At 34.9% G+C, this 24,291-nt stretch overlaps 1 protein-coding gene across 4 annotated transcripts in view; it reads right to left on the minus strand.

Moving 5' to 3' along the window:
- Positions 1–24,291, minus strand: part of HEATR5A (HEAT repeat containing 5A) — a 59,368-nt gene that overhangs the window by 21,219 nt on the left and 13,858 nt on the right. For all 4 annotated transcript variants that reach the window (XM_042813399.1, XM_042813396.1, XM_042813398.1 and 1 more), the window contains exons 5-22: positions 21,694–21,802; positions 21,038–21,187; positions 20,589–20,760; positions 18,619–18,779; positions 15,989–16,244; positions 14,741–14,896; positions 13,728–13,978; positions 10,514–10,625; positions 9,635–9,787; positions 7,937–8,036; positions 7,087–7,196; positions 5,456–5,619; positions 5,187–5,362; positions 4,739–4,844; positions 3,789–3,979; positions 3,192–3,351; positions 1,927–2,116; positions 1,144–1,313 (exon numbers count right to left, since the gene is read on the minus strand). In XM_042813399.1, coding sequence (XP_042669333.1) covers positions 1,144–1,313; positions 1,927–2,116; positions 3,192–3,351; positions 3,789–3,979; positions 4,739–4,844; positions 5,187–5,362; positions 5,456–5,619; positions 7,087–7,196; positions 7,937–8,036; positions 9,635–9,787; positions 10,514–10,625; positions 13,728–13,978; positions 14,741–14,896; positions 15,989–16,244; positions 18,619–18,779; positions 20,589–20,760; positions 21,038–21,187; positions 21,694–21,802 — 2,887 coding nt within the window. The remainder of the gene's footprint in view (positions 1–1,143; positions 1,314–1,926; positions 2,117–3,191; positions 3,352–3,788; positions 3,980–4,738; positions 4,845–5,186; positions 5,363–5,455; positions 5,620–7,086; positions 7,197–7,936; positions 8,037–9,634; positions 9,788–10,513; positions 10,626–13,727; positions 13,979–14,740; positions 14,897–15,988; positions 16,245–18,618; positions 18,780–20,588; positions 20,761–21,037; positions 21,188–21,693; positions 21,803–24,291) is intronic.

Raw genomic sequence — 24,291 nt, forward strand, 5'->3', positions numbered from 1 at the left:
GCTTAAGTCAATGTGAGGCTAAAAGAATTTGTCCTTCCAAGTGTTTCCAGCCTCCCACAATCAAGTTTATCATGTTTGCACTCAAGCAAAATTAAGATAAGTAGAAGGTGTCTGAACTTTATACAAAGCAAATATGTGGTCTATATGGCTACTATTGATACACAAATGCTAATCAGGGAGAAATACAAATAAGAATGGTGACAGACAACATAAATTTAAAAAACAAACAACAAACAAACAACAAAACAACAATCATTTTATTGTCTTTTCTGTTTTTTTGTTTTGTTTTGTTTTTGTTTTTTGTTGTTGTTCAGCTCTGATTTATAGGGATATTAGATGGAGTTTTATTTACAAACAAACAACAGCAAAAAACCCTAGATCCTAAAAAGACACAATTAACTAATAGCTACTGGAAAAATATTGTTGTTTTCTTGATAGAACTAAGTGTTTGGGAACAGCAGCTATTAAAAATGCACTTTTGAGTAAATAAATAAATAAATAGCTGGAAATAAGAAAAAAAATCACCTCTTCTATCAAATAGTGCTTGATTTTATTTATCCCAAATACCTAGTTTCAGACTATTACTTGTGTCTACAAGAGCTATACTGACTACCAAGAAGTTAACACTCTAAATAATTAGTCCTACAGAAATTACGAAATAGAGAAATCTACAGTTTTTCACCATCATTAAAAATGATGATTAAATGATTTAAAAACTGAGAACTGTTTTGGTTGATTAGTACACGCACTGACGATTTCTCCCCTCCCTTCCCCCCCCCCCAAAAAAACATAAATGCAGCAGAAGAAAAACAATGGCCAGCATAAAATAGCTGATAAAAATCCAGTGCAAAAATGGATGATATTTTCTGCCAGATAGTTGGATTCAATAAGAACACGCTTTCAAGTAGTTCAGAAGAACAAGACTTCTACAGAATGTGCTCTCATTAAGATGGAGCAGAAACTGAGTACATAATTAAAAACACAGAGAATACATGCCTATTGGGGATATGAAACATCCCACCATCACATAATGATCAGTTACTCCAGTTAAGAAAACTTCTGCATTTTTAAAGCATTTCTGAACACAAGATTTTAAAATACAGCTAGTATCGTATTGATATGGATGAGTAAACATGTACTCACACATAGGCAGCTTACAAGGCTGGACAAGTTGACATGTCGAGGAGCAAACATGTGAAGCTGCTGAAGGCAAGAGATGGCTTGAGCCTGAACAAGGCAGTCAGGATTATCTTGCATCACTGCACAGCCCAGGAGACAGGAAGTTCTTAAGGCTGAAACTGCAGCACTGCTGCCTATATTCAGAAAAAAAAAAAAAGAAAAAACCCACCAAAAAACCACACCTTAATTTTGTTCATTTGTTCTTTAAAAACACCTACTTCTCTTTCAAAACATGATAACTCATCTTTTTTCCTAAGCCACCCATCACTCACCCTTTTGAAGAACATTGCCTATATCTATTATACTCTGATATCATTGCCCTGAGGGATATCACACTCAGGAAATTTCAGTGTTTAGGTAAGTTAATCATTTACTTGCACCAGTAAAATATGCACCACTAACCAGTGAAATCTGCATCACAGCTAAGACACAGACTGGCTCCAAACTCTTTGAGTATCTTCCATTTGAGCTTTGAATACCTTCTATTTTCATGCTAAACGTAAGAATTATCAGCCAAGACATAGCTTGGAGAGCCATTCCAAACCAAGGAAAAGATGTCAAAAGGAAACACTGCTTTTGGAAGAACAGTAATCATCTTGATTGCATGAGCTCATGGCCTGTGGAATACTGTCCGCAAGAAAGAAAAAACTCAATATTTGCATATTAGATTTTAATTATACATTCAAATAATATTTAATAGTTCTGTTGCTAAACCAAAAAAGGCTGACAATATTGTACATTGCTCACCTTGCAACTCAGGGCCCAGTGTGGTAATAAGTGCATTTAAACAGCGACCAAGGCTTTGGTGAACTTCAGTGTATGTAGGAGGCACAGTCAGCAGCAACATGAGAACAAGAGATAAGGTAGGTTCCACATGCACATAGTACAAGGGGCCAGCTAAATCTACTATCAGAGACAGAGAGTGTAGTGCCCATGCCTACGAAATAAAAGAAGCAGTCACATAACATATGTCTGATAAACAAAATCTTTTAAAAATTTGATAGTTCAAAGAAATTCAATTTATAAACGTAACAAAAGTTGCACTTTTAGGTTACAAAGAGGCAAATTGAGAGGTGTTAGAAAGAATTTTCAATAATTACGTGTTCAATTTTGAATGTATTTATATATATATATATATTTTTTTTTTTTAGAAACTGTTATGCAATGAAAGAACTGTTTTAAAATTGTCCTTGTTTATTAAAAAAGAAATTAATAGTAAATTAATTTATTAGTGAGTATTATTCCTCAGATACACTGCTTGTAAAACATTTTATAGTTCCACATACAAGAACAATAGTTAACAAAGTTAATATAACAGAGCAGTTGAAACAACATTTTGGCTACTGGTGCAAAGTAATTGAGATCAAATCTGTTTCATGTCAACATACAGTGCTACTTTAAGTAAACATATTGTAGAGGAGGTTACAAAAAATTTTTAAGACTTACAGAAACACAAAGAATATGCACTATGTCTCTTAAAAGTATTCTGATAGAAAGCAGCTTTAGCCACAGAGAAATCATTTGAATTAATCTTCAGAACATCTTGCTTTACTCAAAGAACTATAGTGACTATGTTCTACAGCATTCAGGCTTCAAAACTCTGTTATTTACTACGTATGCCTTCATGGAAAAATTTTGCGAGTGTATTGTGTCAGTTTTCCTCTGCTAAGAACAGAAGAAAAAAAAAAAGCAGGTGCCATCTAGTCAAGGTCAAGATATGGTGAATATGAAATTAATCAACTCCTAAAACATCAGATCTTGTTTATAAAGACAGTTTAGCTCAGCCTTATTACTCTCATTGATCATCAAAATAAGAACCTCTCTTATCTCATTCTAGGTCTTGTTTGAAAGGTAGATTTTGACCAGGGGCTGTTTTCATTGCTTTTACTACTGCACTCATCAAACTGTGAGATACATCTGACAGGTTGTGAAATGTTATAAGAATGAACATTTATGCTAAAAAATAAATCAGTTAATTTGTAACATAACATTTTTAGATAAGTGACAAGTACCTGTACATCAGGAGAAGTACTGTCCTGAGATAAAGTATAAAGGATCCCAACACATGCATTCAGGTGCTGAGTAGAACCTATTCCTCCCAAGTATCTATACAGACACCCCAGTGCCAAAGAGTGACCTGTTCTTGATACCACATCTCTAGCAGATTTTAGCCTATTAATTACAAGGAAAGAAAGCTGTCAATGTGATCACCAAGACTGATATTACATAAGCACAACTACAAATGAAAATTCTAGTACATCGTAAGTAAAACACTTAACTAGACATTGTTACACTGACAAAACTGTAAGTTAATCATCTATCATCTGAAAGGAGTACCAAAAACATTTTAGACATACTTAACTGATGTTGCTAGGACAACAGGCCATTAAACTTATCTGAAAGTCTATGTGCTTACTTAAGACTATAATCTTAAAGAACAGAAAAACTAAGAGCTGCATATAGAAATCAAACAGTGCTTTTTCTTGTTACTTCAAAAAAGAACATCAATGAAACCAGTTTCAACAACTTTTCTTTAAATTATTATCACAATATTTCTTAAGTGTTTTTATAAACTCAAACAAAAATTTACTGTACTTCTTTGAACTTACTTGTCAAAACTAACTTGTGCTAATCCAGCAGTAAAGGCACTGTCAGAAACCACCTGAGCCAACCTGGCCCAACTCTCTGCAGCAGCACACCTTAGAAGTGGATTATTGCTTTCCAAGGCACTCAGAACCAATGCCAGGGCAGATCTTCTAACTTCTTCTGGACCTAAACCTCCCTTGCAGTTAGCCAAGTGCTAAAAATAGATAGTAGATGTATCAAACTTCAGTACAGTAATCAGAATGTTTTTCTGTCAGTCATGCAAGAATTACAAGATATGAAGGAGGAATTTGATTTTCTTTCCATCTTATTTGTGGAGTTCCTCAATTTTTATTTGCTCTTCAAGAATTAGAATTCTAATCGAATTTCAGACAAAAAAATTGCAAAAATAGAGCAGTTTTCTGAATCGCATATTAAATTTGCCAGAAATACAATATTGCACTATTAAAGCTCTTGCCTGTCATGAAAACATTTTTAGTTTGGGAAAAAAAAAAAAAAAAAAAAAAAGCCTAAGAAGGAAAGAATGAAAACTGCACATGAATAGAGGAAAATACACAAAGTATCATGGAAAGGCAAAAAAAAAGACAGCCTTTGGTTTAAAAAAAAATCCTTACTTTTTTTTTTCCTTCAGCAAGAAATCTGAGAGAAATAGGGATAAAGACAGGAATGACAGAAACAATTTCCCCATCTCTTCCTTATTTGAATTACAGTAGCAAAGACTGTAGCATACTACAAATTTTTGTCATTATCCTTTAATCTTAAAAAATAGGAAAAAAATTAACTATGACTCTGTGGCACTTATGGAATATATTACAAATACAAATATTGCCACAGAAAACACTGGTTAACACTGGTTAACTTGATGAATGAGAACGTCTACATAGACATATGAATGGAAGGAAGCAATGTTTCAGAAATGGAGAGGAAGGGAAAGAAAGAAACAGAGGAGATTTACCTTTAAAGATGTAGAAAAGGCTGACACAACATTTAATTGCACTAGTTGCTGTCGTGATCCTTTTGTTTGCTTTACAGAATTCAACAACTGTTCTAACACTTGGAGTCTTAAACAAAAACGGAAAAAAAACACAGAGAATTTTTAAAAATGAAGAAGAAAACGAATCCAGCATTCCATTTTATTTTATTGAAAAAGTGAGGTGAAATAAATCAAGTAGCTGTCTACTGCAAACATGATTACAGTAACCTACTTCTGGATGTGTCTTTTCATCACAAGCAACTTCAAACAGAACATCTACTAATTTTCTCGTCCTAATGATTTTATTCATGTGGTTCATGGAATTCACTTTCATAACCGACTCAGAATGTTTTCTACTGTTTGATCTCAAGTACACTGACCATGTTTCAGTATCCCCCAAATCTCTCAACAGTTGAAGTTACTACATTACCTGTGAGTTTCTGCTATATGGCAAAATATAACTCCAAAAAGACGAGTTGCTGCACCAATTACAGACAATGTGGGAGGTAGTGGTTTAGGTACTGAATCACGTTTTGCAAGTTTCTCATATATGGAGTAAGGGTCATATTCCAGGCTGCCTCCAGCTACATTGTTACCTAAAAGGAGCTGTAAGAGGGATACAAGCGATCAAGCCATAACCTGCACTGACCTAAAGAACTAGAATCAAATGAAAATACAATACTACCAGTATACAAGTACCTGTTCTTCAATAAATTGGTGGTCAGTCTCCTGCAGTAAGGGACCAAGTAAAAGGAGATCATCCTCATGACAAAGGGGTGGAAGCAAGAACGTAGAGGCATCTATCTGGCTATCTGGTATAGTTAAGTCCACCACTAACTCTTTCAGAACAGCATGGAAACTTCCTTTAAATGAAAAGTATTTTTAAAATTTTGTTAATTACTTGCAACACGAAATTTTGTGAGCAAGAAGGTATTTATGCTGAAATTTACACCTGTTAATTTAGCATTGTGATTTTAAGGCTATTATATATTTATTAAAAAAAAAACAAAACAAAACAAACAACACAACCCACTGCCCACCACACCCCGCTCCCTGAAATGTTTTAAACAGTATTTACTGGCTCTAGATTATAACACTTTCGGGTAGGATCTTGCTCTATCACAAGATTCAGGCTTTACAAGTCATGCTGCAAAACAGAAAATTCAATAGGTAGACTATATATAGAAATCTCAACCCAAAGAACTGTTAAACCTGCTCAACCTCAAATATTTGTATTCTATAAAATGTTGATCTCCTGTAACAAAAGGAAAAAAGAACAAACTTGCTCTGAGGGATGGAGTTGTCACATCCAGTATTTTAAGCTTAAATTCAGAAACAAATCTTACACACATAGTGTATACATAAGTATAGTGCATACATGGCAATTGTTACATTCAGACCTAAAACGTGACAACAGCTTTAAAGCAGAGAAATCAGGGATTTGTCCTTATGAGAATTCATGGAGCATTTACCACTAGATGGAGCAGATTATTTGAAGGAGGACTCCCTCCGTGATACAGAGGATGCAGTCAATTAAATGACTGGCTGGCACATCTCTCTGTCCTGATGAAATACCCTTGTACTTCATAATTATCAAACACTCTGGTTCCTTATTTCAGTCCAATAAGTGATAAACTATTCACATGGTGATTTTAAAATGACAAAAAAAGAATGTTTTAGTTGATCTATTATTAGTCACTGTATTGGAAAATTAGATTTGAAATACGGTAAATTATGTTCTACTAAAGAACACTGAATCTGTCCTCAGATTTTCTTCACATTTTTCTTTAAAAGCAAACATTTCATCATCAACTTGAAAAGGATAAGTTTAATGTATCTGTCTGGACATGGTCCTGGGTAACCTGCTCTACATTTCACTCCTTGCGCAGGAATTAGAACAGATGACTTCCAAATGTTCCTTACAAACTCAGCCATTCTGTGAGCCTGTTGAATTATTTCAATGGATCACATTTGATTGGCTAATGCTGAAATTATATTTTTTGGATTAAGAATTAAGGAAGTAAAATAGGTATCAAAAGAAGTCCATTCCCCAAATAATTAAAAAAATCACAATGCTGTCCACCTTCAAGTTTCAACTAAAAGCAGCACAAAAGTCTTTATTTCTAAAAGAAGAGGGGAAAAAAAGGATCACAAACACTAGCTTTTCAAGATCAGTGTGACTTCATTACAGCTTCATGAAATATAAACAGAAGGAATAAAATGTGTTAGGAAAGGTTAAACTAAATCTTGCTAGCTGAATACATGTTGAACAACAATTTCAAACACGCACCTATAATGTTTCTAAGGATGTTCTTTGTAAGAATACATACCTTCATACATTTTTGGAGGCAATACTGCCAGTAATTCATAAAGTTTATGTCTGTAAACTGTTGATGATGTTTTTAAAGAATTTCCGTAAGACTTAGAGATTGAAGAAAGCCTTAAAACAAAAAGTGCATTAGAGATGCTAAAGAGTTCAAGGATTAGTAAATCTTGTTCTATTTGTACTAGAACTACTAAATCATTTCTGTACGTGTTATAAAGACTGTTCTGATTTGCAGTAGCAATAGCAGAAGCTAAACTATTTCACATGATCTGAGAGAACCTCTCAGTTAACATTTCCTGTCTTTTCTTTTAAATTTAATACCAGAGAAATAAATAAAGTTTTCTATTGTCCTTGATTGCACCTGTACATTTATTACAGCTAATTTTTTGCAGATATGTCTGTGAGGTACAGCAAGGTAGAGTTCAGCACATTAAATCACTACTTACTCTGACACAAGGCAAAAGTTAAATTATGAAATCCTTTCCAGCTTAGCTGTCAATCTAAGTATAAAAAATAACTATCTATAAATCTTTTTGTCCCAGTGTATTATTGTATTAAAAAAATGACCATGTATACAAACGAATGTGCAAGTTTGATTTTAAAAAAGAAGCAGAAAAAACGCATTAATTTAATAAAAGGATATAACAACTTCTTCCCTTAATTTCTTTATACAGTTCTGGAATCTGCAATACACATTACTATGCCACCTAAAGTCGTGACACTGCTAAATCCTACACTCTAATTTTTGTGCTCTGAAAAGAAAGTTCTTTAGAAAGTGCACTAAATGAAATGCAAAAGAATTCCCCTGCAGCTTTTCAAAATCAGAATGGCATTTAACAGTTTGATACACTTACTGTGTCAATAAATCAACAGCACTTGGGAGAAGAGGAAGAAGTCTCTGAAGAACTTCATCTGTAAGAAGACCAGCACAGTGGGAAACGAAGCTTTTGATTGCTAAAACAGGAAATTGAATTTAATTAAAGTGACATACACAGGAAAAAAAAAAATGCATAATTACCTCACTTAAAATTTTAATATTTCCATTCTTAAAAGCATTAAAAAAAATGAAAGGCATTTTGAATAGTAACTTAAGAAACAGATAAAATCACAAATGAAAAAAAACCACATGCACAAATACACCGTTTTTGTGTCTCAGCTCGAACATTTGTATGAAAGCATTTTTTACTTTTTGGTATGAATTGAGGAACAAAACTCAACTTCATGATAATAACAGCAACAAGGAAAAAAAAAAATATGGGAGAAGTATGATTATTAGATTACCTATGGCTTACATTGCTACTTTTCTCTTTAAATTTCACTTAATGACTATGCTTTAAGAAACAGCCTACATGTATTTAAGTATTTTTTATTATTTACAAAAAATTAAATTTGAATTACTATTTCAAGAGGTACCCAGAAAATATACAGCATAGAAGACCTATTTCCACAATAGTAAAATGTTAATTTTATTTTTGTAATTAATTAATTAATTAATGTTGAATTCTACACATCCTGACAAATTTTAACAGTAAAAGATAGTGGATTGCTACACTATGGACCATGCTTCTGCTTTGCAAAGGATCTATAGTATACCAGAATTTATGACTGCAACACATTAAGTACTTCAAGAGCAGTGAAACAGTATCTTAGAAACCCAAATTCCCAATATTTCACAACAAAAAAAAAAAAAGGCAGCCTACCAGACCGCAGCCAAATTGTAACTTTTACCTGAGTCTTCCTATTCTTGCAAATTTGCTAGACTGATACAGTTAATCTATTTTACAGTAAGTCAGCTATTAGGAAGTAGAACTGGATATTCACTAAATATAACAATGTGGAGATGAGAACGTATCCTGGTTTGGTTCTTCAGATGTTATGTGATATACACGCTAAGGAAGAGAGGCATTCCTTATATCATTCACAGCCTGGTCAACTGAATTGAAGAACATGAGCAAAAACCCTCTACCAGCAATATTGTTTTTGTTTGTTTTTACAATTACAAAGTACACACAGCATCACCAAGGCTGGAAAGACTCCAAAATTATCCAAGCCCAACCATCCACCTACCACCAATATTTTCCACTAAACCATGCTCTTTGGTACATCTCAGCATTTCTTAAACATCTCCAGTGACAGTAAGACTTCACCATGTCCCTGGGCAGCCTGTTCCAGCATTTGATCAGTCTTCAGGAGAAGTTTTCCCTAATATCCAACCTGAATCTCCCCTGGCACAACTTGAGGTCATTCCCATTTCTCCTGTCACTAGCTAAATGGGAGAAGAGGCCAACCCCCATCTCACTGCAACTTCCCTTCAAGTAATTGTATAGAGAATACACAGATATGCGTAGGTAAACATACACACACGCCTACCACATATACACACATATATACATATATGTATATACACACACACAAGCGTGTAATGTTGGGGGACAAATTTATCCTCTATCACCCAGTGGAAAAGAAAAAAAAGCAATATGAAGTATCTTTGATCTTTCAGAAGGAAAAGCAAATTACAAGTCTAACTATGAAGAATCGCATATTCAACTTACCACAGAGAGCACCAGCACGGCCTTCCAGAGTTACCTGCCATGTAAATGAATCTCCTCGTGTCTTCTCTGTTTCTAGGTCTTTAGGAGATGATGGAAAGACACACTTCCACAGTAAAAGTATCCGTGGAAGGTGGTATTGGACAACTGCAGGACCTGCAGGTATTGACAGCTGTCATGCCAATGAGAAGACTTGAAAACATCCAAAGAGTTCTCTTTGGTTCTTTTTACTATGTTCACAAAATCATTACAGTTGCAAACACATCCTTATGCTATTTCCCCAGCCTACTCATGCTTCGTAGATGGGAAATTTACCTGATATTCCACATTCATACATGATTACATACCCACTGATACATTTACTAGTAGATAATGAACTATGACTTCTGTCTGAAGCACAGACTGTGTGGATCACCAGCATAAAAGAGATTTAATATGTAACAGCAATGTTCAGAAAAGCTAACATTTGCTATAGGTTAATGTACAAAGTGTGTTTTCTTTAATCCAAGAGAACCCTAGGAGTGTTAGGCAGAAATAATAGCTGAAAACAAAAAACATGAACAAAACTGACAACATACTCTAGAATCAATAACCTGATGACTAATCAGAAAGAACAGTAACATTTAGAGAGAATTAAACTGTTCTATCCCAGCACAAAATTAATAAGATATTTTTAAAAATAAAACAAAGTCACTGTAAATATTCATAATCACAAGAACATTTAATTAAACTTTTAAGCTTGTCTTCGAAATCTAATCAATTGCGGTCCCACCCAGTCACTGCCTTTCAAATATTGTTTCCAGTGATCTAACAATAAGTTTGAAACTAACAGCCTTTTCACATAGAACAGCTTAGTTAAGTAAAATTGTACACAGCTATTACCTAATGTCATGAGGGCTGCTATTAAAAGCCATCCAGCCTGCGTTCGCTGTACTGAAAGGCGACTGTTCTGAGAAGCAGAACACAGCAAATCTTCTGCTAGTGTCATGATTACCTTCAAAGTTAAAGAGAGAGGAAAAAAGAAGACCATCAGCATCCTAGAAACTATCAGATATTTTTTCCAATTGCATTTGCTGCAATACTTAACTATATTTCACTATCCCCAAATAGAACCTCATCTTCCTCTCACACTTAGTCTTATGAAGCTACAATGGCTGACAGCAGTACTAGTCTAGGATGGCTTCAACATGTGCTTTGGGGAGCCAGGTATATTACTTAGCCTCTTTTTGTCCCTTCTTCTACCAACACTGAAGTAAGAGCTGATAACTCTGATACAAATATAGGGAAGGATAAAAGCGTTCTGATATCCTACTTATACCACTACATAGAAAAAAAAGCAGAGATAGACATATGAATTACAGCTCAGAAGAAGTATAGAGAGGAGTAAAATGTCTTTTTTTTTTTTTTATTTTAATATGTCCTACCATTTTTGCTGACAGTACTTAATTCAATAAATAGTATGAAAAAACAAGCAGGAAAGCAGGACATGCCAAGACATAAATCAATTCTGTCTCAGCTTCTCCACAATAATTGCATGTGATCTCTGACATGCAAAACACAAGGTGATAATCTGCACCTGTTAAAAGAACTCAAGCTACCTAGAATTTGCATGGAAGATCATACATATGTCCACGGACAACAGCCCACAGTATGGCAAAAGCTTGTAAAAGTATTCTGCAATTGGTTGGCCTCTTACATACATATTTCTTAAGTGTTAAAAAGTATTTCTTTCTTACTGCATTATATTTGAGTGCCAAAACAAACTGTTCACAAATTAGTATTACTAATAAAAAACGTCATTATCAATATTATCATTAAAAGCCTCAGTATAGACAACAGCTCTCTATAATTTATTTGCACATTTACAAAGCCATGAAAATTTGCATGTGAGATTTGGCTTCATGACTATTTTCTGTTTGTATACATGCAGAATTCCATTAGATATTAACATACTGTAGAATATTACTTTCCTCAATAGTGCTATTGGCCGTGAAAAAATAGATTTAATAGATTTAGAGTATTTGATTCTAATTAAAAAAGCACCCTTGCTAAATCATACCAATAAAAATGACTAATCATTTACTATATTCAAATTACTTGATAAAGAAGCATTCTAGAAAGGATTTCTAATAGTTTCTAATAATTTCTGTCTTCATGTACTAATACATATTTCTGAAGGGTTTTTTGAAGTACCAGCATTAGTACAGAATGTTATGTATAAACCCACTAATTATTTCCTTTCTTTGAATAAATTCTACCTGTAAATCTAATCACTATCAAAGGTAAAATTTAAAACAGTTTCTGTCCAGGTCACTACTGCCTACATTTGGCATCTCCTTTTCAAAACTGCTCTGTTTGACACTGCTCTCTTTCAGTTCCTCAGAAAAAATTAGTCTGGAATCTGGCAGTGCTCCTAGAAAATAATGGAGAAGGACGTCTGTTAGCTCTTCTGTTCTCCCTCCCTGCCAGCTTAGTACAAAATACACTGTTTCTCCCATACTTTTCTCTGCTTTCCCATACCTACCTCATCTTGGCACTATTTGATTCTATTCTACTTCTCTAAAAGAAAGCTTTGTAAATTAGTAAGTTTCCCCATCAAATAGATACTGTAGCTCTGTTTAGGTGTACAGTATTGAATAGTACTTTTCTGTACAAGCAGGCAAACAACACTCATTTTGTTCTCTCCCCCTGAAAGAGAAAGCCCCTGGTCAATCTATCACTAGAAAAAGTTTTTAAAAGCTAAAGAAAATGAAGAAAATGGACTTTTTTTCTTTTTTTTTTTTTAATATCAGTTGTTTCATCAGCAGTTAATACACTGAATGTTGAGACCCATTAGCAGTAAAGTCTGCTGAGGAGTGGTATGGAATTGGCAGAGCTCTGTAACACTGGACAGGTGGCCTGGAATCACTGCAAGAATAATGTTGTGCTATTATGTTAAAGCACTCCTTTCATTTCACAGAGGTATAATAATACAAAATCCACAGCCCTTTCACCAAAATGTGCCACTCCTGAAAACATCTCAATCAGAGCCAATGGACGTTACAAGAAGCAAGAAGGTAAGTTTCTCCATTTTGCAGAAAATTAGCATGTGCTGCTGATATTTGTGCTGCACCATGTTTTTCCAACTGTGAGCAACTCTGTGGATATAACAGTCATTCAGGTGGAAACAGCTTCTTTTCCCAGCCTTCATTTCTCTATCTGGATATCCCCCAAACTTCAGAGCACTGTATATCCTATCCATGCCAACAGAGAGAATAGCAAAGCTATCTTAGACTACACAAGAAACTGATTTCTGTTAAATCCTATGAAGGAATAAGAAAATGTATATCAGTCAGATTTGATTAAAAATGGTTGGACTTAACTAAGCATTTTCAAGATAAAACAGAATTATTGTTATTGGTATAGTGCCTGACTAAAGTGAACACTGCAGGGTCATTGTTAAGACTGGAAAATATTGCTTTGGCTTAATCTACGTTTGAATGAGCTTTCTTTCAGGAAATTTACTTCTAACACTGTAGCATGCAATAGGACTTGTCTGTTTACTTAAATTTTTTATTAAAAGAAAAATCTCTTCCTTTGGTGAAGTCTGATACATTTCAGCACTTCAGCTGACCATTTTCTTGAGTAAAAAAGCAAGAAAAATGATAGCTTTCTAATTTAGCCCAAATACAGAATTACAGAAGATTCTGTCATTTGAAAATAATTTTCTTATAAATTCTGAAAAACTTCACTCGAGAAATGTTTTCCTTGGGAAAACTGCTTTTTTGGAGCTGTTAAATTTAAGTCCTCATAGATCCAGAGAATTGACCTCTATTAGGGTAGAAATACCTAACAATCTTCTCCACAACAAAAAGATATCAGTGTAAATGGTTAATAAAATCACTAATGAACTTTCCCACAAAATTCTGACACATCTGAGAAAAACACTCGCTTTTTCATGATTGTGCTTTGAAATCCCCTTCTTGTAGAAAGAAAATACCACATCACTATCTTGGGTTTTGTGATCATGCGATGAAGAACACATGCAAATATTGCTGCAAAAAAAAAAAAAAAAAAAAAAAAAAAATCAAATAATTGCCTAATATTCAGACCATACCTTCCCTTTTCCATGTGGAATTCCCAGAGGACAGTGTTTTACTGCACCCAGTAAAGCAGCAATAGCAAAACTGAAGCCAGTTATTGCTTCTGGGGAGGATTTCAATGCGTTCAGACGTTCAATGCAACGATTCAACAGTAGAGACACGTAGGAGGGCAATGCTATTGCAATACAGCGTAAACACCAAGCTGCTGTGAGTCTAACTGGAATGCTGGGATGAAGGATGACAGAAATTACTGCATCCAGAACTCCTGAAAAATAGAATGCACGAATACATTTAAGAAGCTGGCAAACAGATGATCTCTAAGATGATGTCAACAAGCAAAACAGATAAGGAATTATCATGTATCTAATTTCTGTACTTCTCTTTTAAAAGTACTGTTGATTTTACCACAAAATGTATTTGTCATCAAATTTAAAAACTACAATTCTTTAAAGAAAATACTACCCCAAAAAGTAAGAGAGTGAAAAAACCTTAAGACATCATCTGGTCATTCACCAACACAAATTAAAAACTCTGTAATCATTCTCTAAGAATCAGAAACACATTCAAGGAAAAATGACACCTACATGAACCTATCTAGATGAAAACATTCTCACTGCAAGCAAGAAAAGTAGATGAAGACACTCATCTTGATCAAACTGACTCTGTTTAAATACAATTCTTAATGAAGTTAAATTTGATACTAATCTTTTTTCCTATCTATTATTTTGAAATGAACATAATAGTGCAGACAAGAGATAATTTGAATATCCTAGGTCAAAGCCTGAAAATTTCATATGGCATGCAAAAAGTTAACTTCTCTTCTCCCTTTTTGTTAGAAGAAACAGAAAGTCCAGAATTAAAGAGGACCAGGTAAAGAGACTGCATGCTACAAACTGCACATATTGATTATTTCCCATGCCAATGAATTTTAAAGAGTTAACAGTCCAGCCACAAGCAATCATAGATCACAGTAAAAATGGGAATATATTTTATACTCTCGTACACGAAAAAAATTCAGGGCACATACCTGTACTGGAGTCCTGTAGTAATGGTGCTGCTGTAGTTCCTAAGCCATGGATGAGACTCCCAAGTTCTTGAAGCGCACACACAAGCACATGCTGACTTCTCGTTACATCTGTTGTACTAATTCGTGTCTCCAAGTTACTGTCACTCACTGAAGCATCTGATAACACAACATAGGAAGAACCCCATGAAATTGCTACCATAAATAAAACAAAGCGATCAGATAAAGGGTTTTGCTATGGTACTTTGTCTGTATTACTAAACAAACTTTTATCATTACCATTTTAATCACTGATCAAATTGTTTTCGTAAAGGTTTACTTCATTAAGGCAAGTATATACTTAAATATCTGTGAGGGCAGTTAGAAAAACAAAATGGAAAAAAAACACCAACACCAAACAGCTGATGAGAACAGTGGCTAGAAAGAAGCATGCTATTCCCAGCCTTCCCAAAGATGACTTTAAGAGGTCATGTTTCTACAAGGAATGAATATAACCTGTCAGATTATACACGTAGTAGGAAGAAAAAAATCACAGGAAAGAAAGAAAGAGCACAAGAGTGAATGAGGCAAAAGAAGGGGGAGAATAAGGATAGACACAGTAATAGGGATGAAATAAAAATGGGAAAAAAACGTTTACTTGTTTTGTTTCCTAATTTCATCTTTTGAGACACAAATTATCAAGTCAGTTTATACATTTATCATTTAGATACGTAAACAGAACACAGTATGCAGCAGTTTAGTATTCTCTTTCATCCTCCCAACAAGGATGATGGTGGGAGATCAGCAGTTTGCTTGGAAGCTATGTACCTGACTACCTGTTTTCTTCAGGAGAAATACTGCTTTTTACAATTAGGAACAAACCATCAGTAGTGTCATATGTACTGAACAGGAAAGCAGAACGTGGCTAGATGTGTATCAACTGTCAACTGTCATTTTACAATACTGCCTGCATTTCATTCCTGCACAGATTCATTATACTGTCATATTTGTAAGTGGTTAGTGATTTTGCTAGTGAGTAAGTAGCTAAAGTAAAAAAAGAAAGTGTTAATATCTACACACATACTAACAAAAAAAATGAAACAGCCCAAGTTAAAAACAAAACAAAACACACTACCAAAACCCTTCTAAATTATTATGGTAATAAATCAGCACTAGATGTTATTTTTCTGCAGTTTCTGGATTAGTCAGATAGTCAGAAACCACTTAAAGAAAAAACAGAGGCCCAAATGGATAATCTTGTTAGATCCATACCCACAACTTTCTTCAGTTTCCAGATGGCCTGACAAATCTCCTTGGCAGCTGCAATTTGAGCTTTTTCCCCAAGAAGGCCTCCTACTGTAGCTCGAAGGATAAATGAAACACAGCAGCGACAGCCGATAGCCTCCATCTGATTCTGAATAGCCTTAGGGTGAGACTGAGAAACAAGATCTAGAATATGAGAAAGGAAGGCAGAGAAGTTCCTTTCAAGCCACTGTCCTCCTAATGTAGAGACAAATACCACATATGCCTGGAAAAGATTTGAAAAGAAGTCATATTTTAGAGGAAAATCATCTGGAGAACTGCTATCAGCTATCCCACATACATAATTATTTATGCCTCTGCAATTCCAGAAATACAACAATCTCTGAACTGAGTTCATATATCTGGTACATTCTCACCTGCAGGTAGCAGGTGAAAAATGTAGCCCTAAAAATATTCTAGCAATAACACAGCTTAGTTTGACTGTAAGTTAATTCAAGTTGCTTGCCTTCTTTATTTCATTCCAGAGTGTGAGAAATGGCAGTTTACCCTGCACAGGCACTTGTTATGTAAAACACTGTTTGGTCTCACTGAACAACAGCTCCTAGCTATTTAATATTCTGCACATGGAACACAAATTTAATGTATGAATGCATTTTAAGAACTACTATGTTACAATACTGTAACCCATAACCCTGAGAGAATTTTGTTATTACAGGCTTGGAATTAGGGAACGTTTGCAGCCCCCAAGCACTGCTCTTAATCTCAATGAATTTTCATTGTTTGCTTTGCAGTGTAGGTACTATAGAAAGACTGTGGACATCACAACAAAGAGAAAGAATGCAGTGTCACTTTACAAATCTAATTACCAGAACACCATTTATTTTGCTACAGAATACACTCCCTTATAAATGCCTTCTATATGCATGCGCTGGGTTTTTTAATGAATAGATGTGTTACCACCAAGAAAAATGAATGCCATAAAATGAGTATACACAATCCAATATGTAATAGTCCTCAAAAGAAAGTTCACAAGTACTACCCATCAACAAACTTCTCTATTTACTTCTTATATACTGTGACTTGTGTACAACATTAATGACTAAACTATTTACACAAAAGAAAGTGATGTAATGCAGGTGGAGAAACAAGAAAATCCTATTGACAATTAATAGCTCTTAACAAATACTACTTAGGCTTAATAATGTACCAGTACATTACCACTGTTTTACAGATTCAAAAACTGAGGAATTTAACAGAATAGGGTTGCAAAGACTCATACTGCCACAGCTACATCTTGAACTTGACCATATCATGAATAAATACAAATTATTTTTCCATATATAAGAAGCCATCTTCAGAATTCTTACAGATTTTAAAAATTATAACAAACTGTAATTCAAATAATAACCAATACATTTTATAAACGAAAGCATTTTCTTCTTGCAGGCATCGGTATACACAAAACTCTGTTTCTTACAGAAACATCACTGATTTTACTGTGATAGTACAGCAACAGCACACCATATAGAACTGGTATGCATTAGCATAGAAATGCATGAAACATGGAAACCATTTTTTTTTAGAAAGTACACGTGGTAAAAATACTGAAGTGAAATACCTATTCCTGGGGAAAAAAATAATAATAATAAAAAAAGAAAATCAATGAAATGACTGCATATATAGAAAACCCTAGGTGTCTGGCATGCATTTTCTAGGTAAATATTTCTCCCTGGCTTATCTGTCATTCTGCCAGAAGTTCATGTCCCCACCTAACATGAGCTGAACATGAAGACAATCTGTGAATACCTTCTAGCTGCTCCAATGCAAAGTCAGGCAGCTTCCATAAGTAATTCAAACTAATTTAGAGATTGTTTTTTGCACTACAGTAGTTGAAATGCCTAAAAATCCCCTTACTGGCAAATACTGACATAAATACTTGTACAGACTGTAACATTAAAATAATCACTACTGTTAGACATGTAAATGTTCATCAATACCATTAACATTTGAATACGTAGATTTTCACATGTATATGCTAAGATAACTGCAAGAAGCACTTAGCTTATCTCAAAAATTTACGCTTTTTACCAGTATGCACTGCACATTCTGACTTCAGCTCTTCTCAGTTAAAGTTCTATCCTTTAACTAAGCATTCCGGAACACAACAAAACCAGCCAGCAAATATTTGCTTTGTGTCACTAAACTGTTTCTCCTTATTTTTTATTTTTTAATTATTCAAAGCAGAACTCGTTCTTTCAAAATGGGACTGAGAATGGTTGTATAGAAGGAAACCACTCCATGTTTAAGATATTCTTGCACCTTCCCCCTCTAAATTTTAGGCACAAGGCAGTAAATTACTAATAAGAAACAATTTGATGAAAGTAATTACTTATATCACTTTTTTTTTTTTTTAATCACTTAAAGATTTCACTAGTAACACACGCTTCATTTTGAAAGTTTCAAACTGCCATATAAACAACAAGAAACATTAGAAATCTTCTTTCCGGCACAATTCAAGGTGAAAATTTTTATTATTAAATTTTGTCACAGATACAAACAAGGATGAAATAAGGGATATATAAAAACAGTTGTAGGAATATTCAGCAATCTTAGAACAACATAAACAATGTAACACAAACCTGTGTGACTCCAACCCTAACATCTCTGCTGACTGAGCTGGTCCCTTTCAGCATATCACCACTGGCTCGTAGAAATCCGTAACTTCCACGCAGAAATCCAGTTCCTAAGAGCTCCATCACTTCTTCCAAAGAGATTCTGCGGGAGTTATGCTTGGTGGATACTAAAAATAGATATAACTGTTTAGAGGAATAGCTCTGTAGAACTTACTCGTATTTCAGAGGTAAAGCTTTGACTCCAATCGTTTTAGAAAAGATGGATTTAAACAAATCAGTAACACAACCAAATCCAAACATGCTTGAAACATTTTATATACAAACGCACACACATTCACATGCATATGCACACATCCTCTCTGTATGGTATTTACCATCAAATCTAGGCCCTCTCTGTAGAACAGTCTGTATAGCCTACTCCTGCTATCTTAAGCTTCACGAAAGCCCTGACCAACTCATCCACCTCACTAAAGACAACTTTCTCTTCCAGACTCAAGACAGGACAGATTACCTTCCTGTTACACTTAGCCAGATACGGACATTGCAAAAGGTACTTTTAGAAACAAAAACCTTCTCAACTTAGTACCAATTCCCTGAAATAATGAGAGTAATAGAACGTGTTTACAATCTGCTGGAAAGAAAGTATCTCTGATTTCTATTCTGTTTCATTCCCTGGCAGAATATCCATTTAAAATATATGCTAGGAATTGTGCATGTGCAAACTTCACATGATTACTGCACAGTGTGTGAACTAAGCAATCTAAAATTTTTGCTGTTTTTCACTCTATTTCTCATATTTTGATGAGATAGAGACTAAGACGACTTTAGATAATAAAGCAGTAATCATAATCCCCACTGCCAATTGGTTATCACCTTCAAAGCAGAAATTTTGTAGCTACGTACTCCCTCATGTTTTGCTCCCTCCTCTTGTTCCCTAGCCCATTTTAGCCTTAACCCAGCTTCCATCTCATGCAGATCTAACTTGTTTTTAACCTAAGGATTCACTACTAAAAATAACCAACAAAACAGCTGGATGAGCTTCTTGTATTACTGAAGTGTTAAGGTTATATTACTACATTGCTTGGAAGAAGAAAACAGTTCATAAAGAGGACCGAGAAGGTTTTTTCCCCCCTATTTTCATATAAAAAGACCAGTTTTAATTGTTTTCTTCTCTCTAAAGATTTTTTTTTTTTTTCTAAAAAATCTCTTTGGAATACAAGATTTTAAGAATCTTCAAAGTAAGCAGATAACCTCAAGAATTTTGAAAAAGCAGTAAGCTGGGCTTAACGACTTCATTTTGTCATTTTCTGCTTATCGCACTCAAAGTCTTGATGCCATTAAAAGAAGAATCACACTCACTCTGCATCATGCTATATTTCACATAGATTACAGTTGGAAGTTTAGTTTTGGGCTCCTAAGACTGGACTGAAAACGCCCACTCCGAATGATACCAAAGATTTGAGATGCTAAATTTGTCTCAGGATGCCTGTCAACAGAAACTGTTATACGTGCTCTGTTAAGAGAGCTGTGTGTTCATTCCTGCTTCAGATCATGTCTGTACCCCCATACAATCCAAAAATGGTACTGACAATTTTGGAAAAACAGTTTAAAACCCATCCTTAGCTCTTCAGTTTGACAGGCAGATACTCCATCACATCTTAGTGTTCCTTACACATTGCAAAAATACAACAATATTCTTGTAACAGAGGAAACTAGTTTTACAAATATTTTTTCTTGTTTATTATTACTGTCAGTGAGCGTAGAGTATATAGTTGTGCAACACAAGTAAAAACATTACAGTATTATATGAGAAAAAAATGTTATGAGAATAAAAGTTAACAAAAAGATCAAACAACAGATACAAACAGCTTGATGATGTTTACATGGTGATTTTACTTCAGGTTTCAGAACTTCAGAGTTTCTGAACATCTGATAAGATTTTTACAGATGACGAATCACCAAAGTGCATACCTTACCTGTTGCCTGCTTAGATGTTAAAGCTCTAGCCAGTACTGTGCCTAAAAGTTTTGAAACTGCTAAATGTACATCATAATTAGAACCTTCAAAAGATTTAAAACACAAAGTCACAATGCTATCCAGATCCGTACTCCACATAAATACTGCTTCATTCTGAAGTTCTAGAAGACACTAGACAAAAAAGAGAAAAGGAAGTAAAAATGCCTAAGGTTAATGTTTTGTTATGGAAAAGCACTCAGTACAGATTTTAGCTTGCAGCATAAGACTGAGTTCTCCCTAATAAAATAAGCATGTTGCTTCATACTAAAATTACTTGATTTTTTGCTGCCAGGGCAATGTCAAAGAAATACAGACAAGCAAAAAGTGCATTTACTGATGTGTTTATCATCCATTAAATGAAAGCTTTGTTTAGGGAGTTACTAAATAGCAAATAATGAGAGCACTTTACCTTTGCAGCTGCACAGCGGACTGCCATGGATCGATCTGTCAGACATGATCGGGCAGCCTTGTAAATATCTCTGTGACAAGAGATAGCAGCAGCTCCTAAACCCTTCAACATATTTTGTAAACTAAGCATGATTTCATAACGACCTTGAGACTGAAAAATGAAAAAGAAGAAACGTTACAGTTCCATAGTTCTAAACTCCTTGGAAATAGAAAATGGTGCCTAACAAAACAAGTAAACAAATGTATGAGATTTTTTTCACCGTTAGAAATCTGTTTATGCTGAAATAAGTTAGAGAACTCTATAACACTATAACCAAGTAAAGATAAAAGATTCTGCATTCTATGAAAAAGTACTCATGGGCAATTTAATATTCAAAATATGAAACAAGCTGGAGCAAAAATGTTCTCATTAGTAAAGGCAATGAAATTTTCTAGATTAACAAGTTCTTTCATGAAAGCAGCATGAGAATAACTACAATCCAATTATGACAATAATCCATTGGTAATTCTTTGGAATACAGATATTGAATTTTATCCTATGACTCACCACAATTTTTACATACACTGGTATCATGCAATTTCTCCTATTCATTGGTCTATCAATGGTAAACATCCTATTATTTTTCCAATCATTTTTTAAACATGCTGTTCCAATACCTCTGCATTCTTCATTGCTTTAAGCACATTCCCAACGGTGTCAGTAAAACTGTTTCCCAAAATTCTTCCCAATTTTTTGTATAAATAGCCCAAGCATACCACCGCAGCACTAAAACAAAAGCAAATCCAAAAACGCATGAAAATGGATGCAACAACAGATGAAAGGGATTAAGAAGACTAATGTAATCAATTGACAAGTAACAAAATAACTAAATAGAATGTTTCAAAAGTGTAAGTGGATTATCAAAAGAAGAAAAAAAAAAGAAAAGATGAGTGTGGGGCACACACTCACACTACAGCACTACAAGAGAACTGAGGGTACAGGGGCTGGGAAGATAAACCTAACACATTTTACAATCGAATAACATTTATCATGATCCATCCTTAAACCTTACCAATGAATTTCTAACTAAGAGTGGCCTGCATCACAGTCTATGACATCATGCTACAGAATATGCAGCTAGAAGCAGACAAGAAGGAGATTGTTTACAACATGATGGAGATTGCAAATTGTCAAATAGTTAAAATTGTGGCGTGTACAGTCATATGTACCGTGGAAACCCTCTGGAGGGAATAGAAAATTTCTAAATCCATGTTCTTGTCATCCTACACAGGTTCTGAATTCAGTTTCTAGGAGAAATAACTTGACAACTGGAGTCTGTGTGCTCTGCATGCTCACAGGCAATTCCCTAGCAAAAGCAAAAATTGCTTAATATTGATGGAAACAAAAAAAAAATAGTTGTTCAATTAAAGAACGCACTCCTTTCAATGACTACTTAAGACTTGGATTTTGTATTGATCCATCTATGAGTAAATTTTTTTTGTTGAATACAAAGAAAAAATTCCTAATTTCTTTAATCACCCTTCTGCTCTTTGGCCAGACCTACGTAATGCACAGTGACACAGCTCAGCATCACCATCAAGAAAACATTTTTTTTTTACTTATTCCCCAGTTGAATTTAAGTACTACCTATGGAGTTTTAACATCTCATACTGAACATATTTTAAATTGGAAAAACGCATTGAATAATAACTGCTATTTCCTAAATGACATGAGTAAGAAAAATAAAACAGATAATCTTTATTCTCTTATCAAACAAAAAATCTAATTTTTTAAAAACAACATTTTTCATTACTGCTTTTACATGTACTGGCACATACCAACAGTTTGGATTTTAGTTTTGTCTGCAGTATGGCTGGGCACAAAACTAAAATTGCAGCACCTTACCACTACATTGATCGTTTGATGGTCCTAGGTAACTCCTTTAGCTAGTTTTAAGACTGAATAATATATTTTTCAAGCTGTCATTGATGTAAAGAATGTTTAGTAAACATACATAAGAAAAATAACTCCAGGACTGCCTTATTACATCCTGAAATAACCTGCAAACACTCTTACATGTTTAGTAAGCCCATCATTTGCATCAGTGTTGCACAGTAATTTGGCAATATTTGTTGACATGTAACATTTGTAACATTTCGTTATCAAAGATAAGAACACAGCTTTTTCTGCTTCATATAAAAGCTGGAAGCTCTTCTGACTGCCTTTCAGGATTGTTATCACAATTCTAGTTGCCTAAAGTTTTTCCCACAAATATTTCTTCACTAAATCAAACCACATAAACTACTGATTCTGTCAATTTGCAGAAGTTTCCAAGGAAGCCTAGCTGGAAGGGAAAGGAAGTTTCAAAGGATGCCCATGTTTTGTAGGAAAAATTTCTACCCATGTCTTTTCATCCTTAGCAGCACATTGCACAGAGTTTTTAAATGACTTTAAATATGACTGTGAAGAGGAAAGGGACCTGGGGGATGCTGGTTGATGGTTGGCTGAACATGAACTGGCAGTGTGCCCGGGTGGCCAAGAGGGCCAATGCCATCCTGGCCTGCATTAGAAATGGTGTGGCCAGCAGGAGCAGGGAGGTGATCATCCCCCTCTACTCAGCACTGGTGAGGCCACATCTCGAGTATTGTGTTCAGTTTTGGGCCCCTCACTACAAGATGATACTGAGTGCTTGAACATGTCCAGAGAAGGGCAACGAAACTGGTGAGGGGTCTGGAGCACAAACATTATGAGGAGCAGTTGAGGGAGCTGGGATTGTTTAGCCTAGAGAAGAGGAGGCTCAGAGGAGACCTCACCACACTCTACAACTTCCTGAAGGGAGGTTGTGATGAGGAGGGGTTTGGCCTCTTCTCTCAGGCAACAAACAGGACCCGAGGAAATGGTAGCAAGTTGTACCAAAGGAGGTTTAGGCTAGACATAAAGAAAAACTTTTTCTCTCAGAGAGTGGTCAGACACTGGAATGGCCCGCCAAGGGAGGTGGAGGAGTCTCCATCCCTGGCAGTGTTCAAGAGGTGCCTGAATGAGGAGCTACAAGATATGGGTTAGTGCTTGTGGTAGCAATGGTAATGGGAGGACAGTTGGACTACATGAGCTTGTAAGTCCTTTCCAAACTTGTGATTCTATGATTCTATAAGATAAACTTCAGTTGCTACCTCTCCCAAATACAGTTGTTAAGAGAACAACAGTAAATGCAAAAGTAAGATTTTAAAAGTAGTAAATTAACAATGAGATCAGCAATGAAAGTTTCCTGATCAGCC

Source organism: Centrocercus urophasianus, unplaced genomic scaffold (assembly GCF_019232065.1).
Source record: "Centrocercus urophasianus isolate 14NV4802_14NV808 unplaced genomic scaffold, USGS_Curo_1.0 seq_14, whole genome shotgun sequence".
Classification (NCBI taxonomy): Eukaryota; Metazoa; Chordata; class Aves; order Galliformes; family Phasianidae; genus Centrocercus; species Centrocercus urophasianus.